We start from the raw sequence: 12,028 nt of genomic DNA, 5'->3' as shown, positions 1-12,028 counted from the left end.
ACATAGCCTAATGGTTTAGCACTTGTCCATTTGATTTGTGTACCCAACATCAAACCCTCACTTCTAAAATATAACAAAAAAAAGTCGAACTTTAGTTCACCCGAAAGGGTCAATCCGGTTAAACCGTCCCTGGTCGTCCGAGTCTCAGACAAAACCGGAAATACCAGGTTTTGAGTAAACCCGAACCAGACTTCACCCTCGCTGGCGGTTCAGCCGGTCCGGATTTCAAAACCCTCCTTGGAACTATGTGCTACCTACTCACAAATAACAATGTCACAAATATTGTAATCAACAATAATTATTATTTTTTATTCTTCATTGTTGTCTTTTTGTTTTTATAAATTAGTGGAGCAAGAAATACCAATTCAATACACATTCATAACTAAATAGGAAAAATAGTGGTGTAGATGGTTGCAATAGGAGCTTATGAAGAATTTGCCCAAAGCATGCCACTCATTATTAACAATATTTTGAACCAAACCACATAAAAGACCAGGAATTGAAGGAACAAAAACAAACATTACATTACAACATTGATTATTCTGATACCCTGTTTTAAGGGGGAGGTTTAAGTGGGTGGTTTTTGGATGATAAAAGCCATACACTGACCCTGGTGAACGTTATCAAATGCCAAACACCTTATATAAGCATTTGGGTATGTGTTCTTGCATTCATGGATCTCATTCAACACTTGAGATGAGTCACTGCAACCAAACATTGGTAGCTTCCACATTGTCCAATACCTCCCATCATAGTAACCAGGCATCCTGCTGTTGTTCCTCTCCACATACCCCACCTGCAGCAGCATCACCACCACCATCATTAATTCATCATCATCACAATAAAAAGGGTAAACAAACACTCGCTCCAGCAATGGGCGGAATTGAGGGACAAGAAAGTATGAGATTGTTTCCAAGAATTGAACTTGTCACCTCTAGATTACAACTCTACTACTAGGCTACATATTCACTTGTATACCATCATCCAGTGGCGGATCTAGTTAAGGCCTAGAGTGGGCTTAAGCTCGCCCTCAAATTTTGGGAAAAAATTACCATGTATACTTCTAAATTCCCAAATCTCAAATTAAATTCACTTATTTAGATTTATTTAATAACTATATATATGTATGGTTAATTTAATAATTATTGATTGATACATGCACCCTCATACAAGAGAATAAATATTGATTGCTACACACTCGTACATGATAGAAGTTTTTCACTCAATGAAAAATTGTCTAGCATAATTTAAATGATTCTTTATTCCCGATCATTGTTCAATATATAGATTTTGATGTGCAATTTAACTTAATATAATAATTAAGTAGATATTTGCTTATCTCCAATCATTTTTCCGTAAATTCATTTTCTAGATCCGCCCCAGCCATCATCATCGTCACAATATTAACAATAAATCAATTTGATTAAAAAAAAAAACAAATTATTTGAAGAAAAACCTTATCAAATTCAAGGCAGGGGATCCATCCCTTCTTGATCATGTACTCAATCTCCTTTGCAATTGACTCATCAGAGAGTGGAGGAACATAGGAGAGTGTCTCAAACTTCTTGTTGTCGATTGGATTCCATGTCTGTTGATTCAATCAATCAGTTAAGTAACATACATATAATCATCACAAACACATGGAAAGTCTCACTACCTTCATGCAGTAAACTTTGGAACCCTTTGAGGCAGTCTTTCTGGTCCATGCAACAGAGTCCTTAGCAGGGAACAGCTTGTAATTGGGGTTAACTTTGAGACCAACATAGCCGCCGCCGCCGGAGGTGGCAACCAGAGATGTGAAGATTCCTGCAGACATGTTGCTGAAGAGTAGTGAATTATCAAAGAGAGGAGAAGAGGGAGATTGATATAAGAAATGAGAGAGATGGCAACAGTTGGGTAAAAGGACAAAAGGAGTTAGGCTTGGCTTGGGGGATCGTGAGAGGTGATGTATGGGTTTCTTAAAAGAACTAGAGCCTAGAGGGAGTGGAGGGATTTTTTAGGCCATTTGGCTTTGGTTTCATCGCCCTTCCTAGTTCCCCAACCTTTAGCAAGCTTGGGTGTTGGGACCCACTATGCAGTTTAGTCTTTCTTTACTCAGCCACTAAAACCCATTTGAAGAAGAGAAAATTAAAAATTAATCTTTTATAGAAGAGTTTTGTTTCAAGAATAACATTCTTAAGAGTTTTATTTCATAAAGTTCATGTAGTTTGAATTAATATTCCAAAAAAGACAAAGAGTTAAAATATATGGCTTTATTGTCTAAAATACCCTCATATTCATACTCAAACATGGTGCATGACACATGCCTCTTACACATGCCTCTTACACATGATTCATCTCTGAGCTCTGTCGGAAGCTTCATCTCCACCCCTCATGCTTTATTAGAGAGTTGTATGCCATTTTTTTAGTTATTTTTCATCTCGATTTTTATTGTATTCTAACTAGATCTACTCATATTCATCATGAGACCTATAAATCTTGTTGTTTTCCTTTGATTTATCATTAAAATCATTATTTTCAACATTTTTTGTGGTGATTTTCATGGTTTTTTGGGATCTACAGACTGCAGGTAATATGTTATCTGTTTCGATTAATTTGACATCTGTCATAATGTAATTTGTCTTCCCAAATGTTATCTGTCTTGTTAAAATGTTATCTGTCTTTAATGAAATGTTATATGTTTAAAGTTTCAAAACAGATAACATATCATAATAGATCCGAAACAGATATTATATCTGTAGATTCAGATATGATTTTAGAAGAAAAAAAGTTTGAAAAGGCAATAAAACCTCATAGGTGATGCGCATTAGTCCATGGAGTTGATTGGGGGCGTTGATAGTGGTCGACATTGACCATATTGGCCGGATCTAGCTATTTTTCAAACGGTGATTGTGATTTCATAAAGCTTTTTTGACTACTCAAGTGATAATCAACTGTAGGTGATGGTTGGGCTTTGATCGGGCTAACCTAGAGCTTCATTTCGGTAGTTGGCTCGTCAAAAACGATGGACGAACGAGCAAATCCCGATATGGTGAAGCAAGGAAGGAGAAGGAAGGAGAAGGAAGAGGGAGGGTATTTTTGTAAGTTTGCATATTTTGTCATTTTTTCCAAAGTTTTTTTAGGTTGTCATTATTTGATTACAACTTTTAGTTTTTGTCTTTATAGGTAAAACCCTATTTGAAGAAAGGTTTTTATCCGTAAGGACAAAAATTAAAAGTTGTATTCCAATAAGAATAATCTAAACAAAACTCTAGAAAAAATGATAAAGCCCACCAATTTATTAAAATATCATCCCTCCTTCTTCTTCTTTGTGCAACCTTATCGGAAGTTTATTGTCCGACCATCGTTTTCGACAAACGAACTATCGAAATGAAGCTCTAGGTCAGCCCGATCAAAAACTCAGTCATCACTGACGATTAAAAATCGCTTGAGTCGTAGAAAAACTTCATGAAATCATGGTCATTGTTTGAAAAATGCTAGATCCGACCAATGTTTTACGAACTCTTTTTTTTATTTGAAATCGGATATGAATCTGCAGATATTATATCTGTTTCATATTTATTCTGATATATTATTTGTTTCAGAACTTCAAACAGATAACATTTCAATAAAGACAGATAATATTTTAACAAGACAAATAATATTTAGCAAGCCAGCTAACATTATAACACATATCAAATTAACTGAAACAAATAACAACTCACCTGCAATCTGTAGATCCCAAATCAGAACAAAAAAACCCACCACAAACTGTCAAAAATAATGATGTGATGACATATCGAAGGAAAACAACAAGATCTACAATTCTCGTGGTGAGTATGAGTAGATTTAGTTAGAATACAACAAAAATCGGGATGAAAAATCACTAAAAATGTCATAGAACTCTCCACTAAGCCATAAGGGGAGGAGACAAAACTTCTGACGGAGGTCAGAGATGAATCATGTGCATGATGCATGTGTCATGTTTGAAGATGAAGATGGGGGTATTTTAGACAATAAAATCATATGTTTTGATTTTTTGTCATTTTTGGAATATTAGTTCAAACTATATAGATGTTATGGAATAAGACTTCTAATAGTATCTTTATTGGAACAAAAATTTTCAATAAAAGACTTATCCATAATTTTCCCTTTGAAGAAACCATGTGTGCAACTAGTTGAATACAGTGTTAAGTGTTTTATCTTTCAATAGCTTAATGCAAGTAAAAATAGATAACGAAAATAACATATTGTTCTTCAAATGTTACCGCATCAGTATCTATAAAAAACTGGTTAAAATAGATACTTATAAGAGTGGAAAAATTTCCGAATCCCACCCCATAAAAGGATGGGACAGATTCTACCCCAATGAATACCGTTGATTTTAAGTTAGATGACATGTTTGTAATGTCATCAAACTTAAAATCTATGGTCATAACTAGGATGGGAGCCATCTAACCTTTTTGTACGGTAGGATTCGGAATGACCCCCGCAAGAGGGGTTCTCTAATTCTGGAAACTCACTTCAAAATCTCTCTCATCTCTTGTCTCATCCTTCAAATGTGATTTAATATAGATGCAGATGCAGTTGTGATTTATGTTAAAGATTCTAATAAGAGTGCTCCGAGCCTTGGGATCACATTCATTTTTTAAATGTCAAGTTGAATATAGCTCAATAGTTTTGAGTTTTGAGTTTTGAGTCAAAAGATGAGCTGGACTTGCACTTGCACTTGATCAGTAGATTTTTTAGTACCATGAAGATTGAACACAAAACATGCTTACAATGGTCTCTACATAGACCTACAGGCTACAGCGCTATGTTGTCTTAATATATGTTAACTCCAGTACCATCTCATTCTCATCATCAATGGCTACTCCCACCATCATGGACTTCAAAGCCAAAGACAACCACTAGAAGCTGTATTCCACATCCCTACTGATAAGGACAATGTTTAGCTTTCCAGTGTTGATCCTTGTCCAAGACATAAACATGTATGAAGGAACTCTGGATATGCAACAACCATTCACCAAATTAATCACCATTTCATAAATATCAATGAATGAGAAGTAGATCGTATTGTAAAAAAGAAACGAACCTCGATATTCTTACATCATAAGAATCAGAAATGCTAATCATAGGAATGAATGATAGCAGTCTAAATGAAGAATACTAATGTGATCTAAAAAAATTACTACCTTCAGCAGGTTTGCAGAGAAAAATAGTTGATCAAAAGCAGGACCAATCAGTGCCAAAGTTGCATGCAGAGCCCAGATGGCACGGCAGTTGATCTCTTGTTTGAAACAATTTCTGCAAAAGTATCCATAAGCTGCCCTGCAAGAGATGCTGGATCTTCAATAAAAGTGTCGACAAAAACCTTCACAACCCGTAACTCTTGTGGGGTAGCTCTCAAGCTGTACCAAGTTAGAAATTTCTGCCTGAAATTCTTCTCTATATGACCCTCACATTCTAACCATCTGATTACCTTCACATAATACTCAAAGTCCGAGTCTGGAAGACCATTTTCTCTGCACTCCTCACCCTTCCTTTCCCCACTTTTCTTAGATGTGCTGCCATTGTGGGGCTCCTCCCCTTTCCCAGTACCATTTTCCAGACCCTTCTTGCTGGATGTGGCTCTTCCATTCCTTACTTGCACATCTTTGAGCTTCTCCAACTTGAATGGAGTAATGGGCAAATCATCTTCTGACCTACCCACGAATGGCACACGTTCTGTGCTAGTGCCAGCTACCAGCGTGTCAGACCCAGTATCAGCGTTCATCTCCTCAACAATCCGCTCTCCTGGATTTTGCCTGTTGTCAAGTTTTAGTGTATCTGAATTGGGTCCAGAGCCACTTACTCCATTGGCTCCTTCTTCGTCCAACAAAGAAGCTGCATCTACAGGAGTTCCTCCTCCACCAGGGAGAATGCTGTTGATAGCATCATTGGACAAATTTGCAGAAATAATTTTATCAGTGTCTGTGCAGTAAGCATGATAATTGTCCGCCCTGTTATCGTTTTGGTCACTGAATGAAATATTGTTATTCGTTTCATCTTCCACCGAAGATGGATTAGAAAGGCTGCTACAATTGGTAACTGGACTTTGACTTCTTTCCAACACTGAGCAGCTTGGAAGTTCATTCTCACAACGGCTAGTTGCAATCTTAACATCAGAAATATCCAACTCTTTTGTACCATTGAAGGAAACAACTCGAAAATGATACTCTGTAGCTGGAGTCAAACCTTCGACAACAAACCTTCTATTGGGTTCAAGTAGCTTACAAGTTGGTTCCGCTGGATATTCCAGATCCTGAGCCTTGCGATGCCATAAAGAATAAATATCATTCCCCAGTGAGAAATTCTCTGAACCCAAAGCCACAGTAATGGAAGTAGGACAAACATCTTCAAATCTCACCATTGTTGGTGCAATAAAATTTGGATCTGTGGATGTCAAACAGAATGAAAGAAGTTTATACTTCCATAGATGTTCAATTTGATGATTTTCTTACCTTTTTCTGAGAAACCGATAACAAGGTTAGAGACTATTTTGAGCATTGGCAATCTTATGGACTTTCCATAATGCCAAGGTTTTAGGGGGATCTGAATAACAGGTAAATCAACCTACCTGCAGATGCACATTTTGGTGATTGAAGAATTTACAATTTGGAGCAAGTACGTGTTTGCTCTCAGATTGTTACCATCTACTACACAAATCTATAGTAGAAAATCGTCTGCAAGTGATTTGGCACAACATCAGTTGCCACATAAACAAACTCACCTCGTATTGTAGGATTGGGCAATGGATGCAAATTGGCATTGGATAGCATGTCATCCAATGACTCCACAGCCAAAGCACAAAGTTTCTGAACCTCTGGTCCAGAAGAAAGCCTGTTGACGATACCCCTTCCCATCTTTACAGGCAACCCAGCCAATGCACCCAATTCAGCCTCAAGCTTCTTCATAGCTTCACTGACAATCCCATAAATTTTTTGGTACTTCACAGACCTGTTGAGGAGCTTTTGGCTTAAGGAGACACGATAGCACAGTATGTCCACCCGTCTGGTTTCCTTTGCCATTACCAACTGTTTTCTCCAGCATCTATATGCATATTGGAAAGATACCATCAGAGTGTGTTAGATATTGATTAAATATAGTATAAAGTATGATTGAACCGACACCATGAAGTGGTGTTGAATTAACTATGTTTCTTACTCTCCAGTCGGATCCTCAGAGGAACACTAACAAAAGGATTTAAGCATCATTGGCTGCATGTTAACAAGATACTAAATAGTCCAAAAGGATGAGAAACAAGAGCATTGCTTTCAATATTGCACTGGCGTATTCTCATTCTCTTATTTTGAAAAGAGAACAAAGGTACGTCAGGCACTAAATGATCAATCAACTCGTATATAGAATCCATATCTAAGCATCTCATCATCTAAATGATTTGTTTGCAACCACACTCAGGCATGGATGCATGCACCGGATTGTCAGAATCAAACAAGAAGTCAAGAACTGACAAAACAGAAAGTGCGTCAAAAGATCAAGAAATGCTTTGCCTAAGAAAGATTGGAAGACATCCCATGTGGTAGCATGTTAAGAGACCAACAAAAGGAATTAGTTGCACAATCAGTTTCTTTTCAGCATACTGATGGCAAACTCTAGGTCTCCTTCAGTAATTAAGCATAATGGGTTTCCAATATTTGACAAAAATAAAAGATAAACAAGGAACTTTAGAGTCATCAATGGAACTACCAAAGGACTGCATAGAAAATGTCCCAAAGTCTTTCTGGTATTGCCTGTTCTTCCTTGCACTTTCACACATAATGTCATCTCAAAAAGGTTCAGGAAACCATTAGCCAATAAGTAGCAATTTTTTTCCCTCCTGGAGGAGTTAAGTTGATAAGGAAATTTGACAAGGCACCATTACAATTTAACAGTTGGCAGTAACTATAAAAGTTCAAAATATTTGAAGAAAAACTGAAAACTGGATAGAACACAGACTGTCTTATACATGAAACACGATTTCTTTAATTGTATTTTTGCAATATTAAACTCTAAAGGCGTTTTCAATTTGTTGAACAAATGATCTCATAAAGGTTACCCTACCACATTTTACAGTTTTTTTTTTTTTTCAGAAGCAGCTAAAGTTAATTTTATTGTGCTAGAAGCTCTAAAGAAACATATATTACACCCAAAATGATTAAGTTGAACCCTACTAGCTTTTACTACCTATCGCTCAGAAAGATCAAAGTTTAGTATATAATGCTGAACAACTAATCCCGAGCCGATGATAAGTAGAAAATGACTATTTTCATTAACTTATTTCTGTTTCATTTTATCATCTAGTATCTAATACTAAAATTTGTTTATTGATTCTTCTGGTCCTCATGCAAAATAAATGAGCCTAGATTACATTCCATCTTTCAAGTATGAGGACAAATACAAATAACCACTTAGTTCTTACACAAAAGATAGCAACCAAAAAGGTGTAGCTCGGCTGTCTCCAGCAAATAAGACCCCTTGCTGAGTTTATACTCATCAAACTAAAAGTGATCATTGCTTTTTAAATAAAAACATACACAAGCACCAGACCATAACACCTGGCTCATGCCCCCAGCTCTGGCTGTAACACAACATCGATCCCCCATCTTATTTTAAGGGCATTAAGAAACTGTTACAAGTTCGAAACCTTGAACAGATTTTTTAAAGCTTAAATTCATTAAATAAGCTTCACAGAATCTTATGTGATGAGATTTAACAAAAAAAGTTTGTGTACTTTAAAAGCAGTACTCTGTATCTTGTGTTCTTGAAATTCAAACAAGAAAAAAGATAATTTGTTCCCAAACAGGAAATCCACTATTACAAACTAGACCTTAGAACAACCCAAGAATATAGAGTAAACCCAACACAAGCATAACATCTTGCAAATGCACAAGGGTTCTGGAAGGAATCCTGGCTTGTAATCCAGCAAACAGATTGTACCTCTTCCTTTCTTTGGATGCTTGTTATACACTTATACGATTTTAGACCAGCGAAAAGATGTTCATAAACCCAATAATAAGGAACACAACTATGCTATACAAACTAATAGTGAAAATAGATTATAAAAAAAAGAGCAGGGGACAATATTTACCCGAGCAAGTCATTCACTTTGCCACAAGAAACACAGTAATAGCTCCCATCAAGTCCAGCATGTTTTTCAACTTTTCCAATTCCAGATTTGTCATGCTTCAAGGCACATTCAAGATGGCAAGACATGCCACACGAACTCCCTTCAAATGGAGCCTCTGAACTGCAAACCAACCACACACTAGGATCTTTGTTGTCATCATACTGATAACAGATGCAGCATGAACATCTCTTACAAAATGCATCTTCAAATTTTAAGGTAGCTTTGCATGCTGAGTTCTTGCAGTAAGTGGTACTACCTAAATCATTTCCATTATTGTTGCTAGGATGACTGTTCACTGCAACAACAAATCGCGACGGGTGATCGGTTTTTCTCTGCCTCTTTGAAGCTCTTTGGCCAGCAGCTGGAGAAGATGGAGCTTCTAGGTCTGTTATGGGCTCTTGTTCCCTTGATTTCCTTTCTGATACAATTGTCAGAAGGTGCTCTATAATTTTCACCTTTGTCAAGCCCGTGTATTTCCTCTCTTTCCCCATTTCTGCACAAAGGATCTGTAGAATCTCCTGACGGCTCCATGACTGTAGCATTTCAGAAGCGCCATGTGACAATTTTGATATTTCATACACAAGTTCTCTCTTTTCATCCATACTCAACTTACTGCATTTTGATGGATCGTGCACAACTCCTAAATCCATGGAAAATGTAGATTCACAACAGTATATAGATATATAGAAAAGAAACAAGGGGAGCAAACAAAACAAAAATGTTTTAATGATGACCACTTTTTCTTCCGCTTCTTTTCTCTCAGTTATTCACCCTTTTAAGCTACATCTTTAAGAATTAAGAATATATTAAACAGAAAAAAGATGGAGAAAACCAAGGACTTGCATCTAATTCCCCCAAAAATTCTCATGCTCCAAATATCCCCATCCGTGCCTAAACTCGGACCCAGATGCAAAACATGTTAGAGAAGTAAGACAATACAAGGACAATAAGAGCACAAACATATAATAAAAAACTATACTAATTCCCTCTATAGATCAATTAGAAGCCCAGTAAATTTCTTTTCAAAGTTCAAAGAAATTTAAAAGTGAAAAAACAATTAAAAATACAAGACATGCCAAACACACAAACTGGGAGTTGACTTGAATTAATAAGGACGTTTCAACCACGTTAGATGGTGGAGATTTCACAGAACAGTCAAATGTTATTGGGTGGAGGAATCCTGTTATAACTCATTAATATGAAGAATACTAAAAGCCATTTGACTTCAAAATGGTTCTGCTCAAACAATTCCTTAAAAGCTGCACAAGTGGGATCCATGAATGAATGAATACTAGTGCACAAAATAGAAGATAACAATATTTGGAGAAAAGATGAGACTGATTATATATTATGAAATATGAATGCAGCCAGGTATCTCGGAACTCCAACGTCCCAAAAGGCCAACACTGTTCATAGTTTATGATTAAATATTGAAAACCATCAAAGACTTGGTGTTCTCGAGTTCAACAACTAATCAGGGAAAAAGGAAAAGGAAAGACCAAACGGATACAACAAGAAGCAAAGAAATTGAGAGAAATCAAAGAATATTCTATCTTCACCTATGGCACACACAATTCCTGAAGCTATCAATAACGCCCAAATCATTGGAATCCAAACGATGAAATACTCCGGTGATTTTGACAATCATGCAGATTAAAAAGCAATTAAAAGAAACAACCTTCGGCCCTCAACAAACCCATGTATAAACCAAACATTCAACACTTGATTTCTCAAAATGCCCTCAGAATCCAAATGTGAGAATCAGAACCCACAATCCATTTTACAAAAATAATAATTATTATTTAAACAGCAGAATTAGATATTAACAAAAAACTACCCTCAAGTGAAGAATCCATAATCAGAGCTGTTGAACAATCAGAACCCAGTCAGCCACCACATTAGCACCAAACCCTCAACTTATGCAAACCTGAAAATAATAAGCTATACACCGTATAGAACCAAAATAGTACTGATAAAAAAACTGGACCCAGAAAATAAAGATGATGAGAGAGAAGGAAAGAATAACAAATACCAATAAAGGACGCTTTAACCTCAACCACAACAAGCGCATCCATAACTGAAATAAGGAAGCTGAATTCCTGATGTATATTGTATATATGTAAAAAATTCAATATCAATATGCGATACGTTTCATTGATAGTTTCATGTATTGTTGTGGATGGAGTCCTCTCCCTTTTCAGGACCCGAAACAGTAGCCGTGAAAGGAGATTCGAGGAGGACTCGTTCTCAAGAGTGAGTGAGACAAATGTGAGTCTTGAGAGAGAGATCAATAATGTTTGTATTTTTATTAGGGGGTTGTTGCGGCTGCATGTCTCACTCGACGGTTCTTATTTGCTGCCCCTTTTTCAATAATATCATGAAAACAAATAATAATACAAAAAATAGTTGCTTTCTGTGTTTTCATATTAGTTTTTTTTCCCTTTAAAATGCGCGAATGTGTTTGTACCAAAAATGACTTCCAATCCCTATTGAGACATGGCAGTGTGGAACCTATAATTAGCAATGGTCAACCAATCTCTAATGAACACGTGGCAAGGGCAAAGAGATTTTAGATTAATGTAAGTTCATTTTGCATCCGATGTTAGTTAATCTAAAATTTAGGAGACAACTGCTGAAAAAAATCACGAATGTCTGAAGAACCTTGCCTGAAAGGCTACAAATAAGGATTTGTTATCATAATTGTTTTAATCTTGATTTATAACAATTCGTTAAACAGCAACCGAGATTTCGACTAGATAAGCGCAAAAGAGGTTCTAAGAGTTTTTTTTTAGTACAAATACAGATACAATATACGACACACCACCAGATCAAGCTTAAGAAAGTACAGGTGTCATGAGGCCCCTCGCAAGGTTCTAAGAG

At 36.4% G+C, this 12,028-nt stretch overlaps 2 protein-coding genes across 5 annotated transcripts; both read right to left on the bottom strand.

Annotated features, from left to right (window-relative positions):
- Positions 1–466: 466 nt before the first annotated feature.
- LOC119992640 (ribulose bisphosphate carboxylase small chain clone 512-like) lies at positions 467–2,013 on the bottom strand. Its single transcript, XM_038839438.1, has 3 exons — positions 1,658–2,013; positions 1,457–1,588; positions 467–796 (listed from the first exon to the last, which is right to left on the bottom strand). The coding sequence occupies exons 1-3, from the start codon at positions 1,814–1,816 to the stop codon at positions 569–571; spliced, it is 519 nt and encodes a 172-aa protein (XP_038695366.1). The 5' UTR covers positions 1,817–2,013; the 3' UTR covers positions 467–568.
- Positions 2,014–4,673: 2,660 nt separating this feature from the next.
- LOC119993115 (VIN3-like protein 2) lies at positions 4,674–11,455 on the bottom strand. 4 transcript variants are annotated; one of them, XM_038840052.1, is made up of 5 exons: positions 11,181–11,455; positions 9,110–9,788; positions 6,752–7,071; positions 5,175–6,414; positions 4,674–4,983 (listed from the first exon to the last, which is right to left on the bottom strand). In XM_038840052.1, the coding sequence occupies exons 1-4, from the start codon at positions 11,221–11,223 to the stop codon at positions 5,222–5,224; spliced, it is 2,235 nt and encodes a 744-aa protein (XP_038695980.1). In that variant the 5' UTR covers positions 11,224–11,455; the 3' UTR covers positions 4,674–4,983; positions 5,175–5,221. The 4 variants fall into 4 exon arrangements, with proteins under 4 accessions (XP_038695980.1, XP_038695982.1, XP_038695981.1 ...); XM_038840054.1 differs by lacking the exon at positions 4,674–4,983 and adding an exon at positions 10,986–11,089 and having other exon boundaries at positions 4,991–6,414; positions 11,181–11,454; XM_038840053.1 differs by lacking the exon at positions 4,674–4,983 and adding an exon at positions 10,986–11,075 and having other exon boundaries at positions 4,991–6,414; positions 11,181–11,454.
- Between the last annotated feature and the right edge of the window lie 573 nt (positions 11,456–12,028).

The sequence above is a fragment of the Tripterygium wilfordii genome, chromosome 23 (assembly GCF_013401445.1).
Source record: "Tripterygium wilfordii isolate XIE 37 chromosome 23, ASM1340144v1, whole genome shotgun sequence".
NCBI lineage: Eukaryota > Viridiplantae > Streptophyta > Magnoliopsida > Celastrales > Celastraceae > Tripterygium > Tripterygium wilfordii.
Note: the sequence above shows the minus strand (reverse complement) of the source record. Positions and strands in the feature narration are given on the sequence as shown.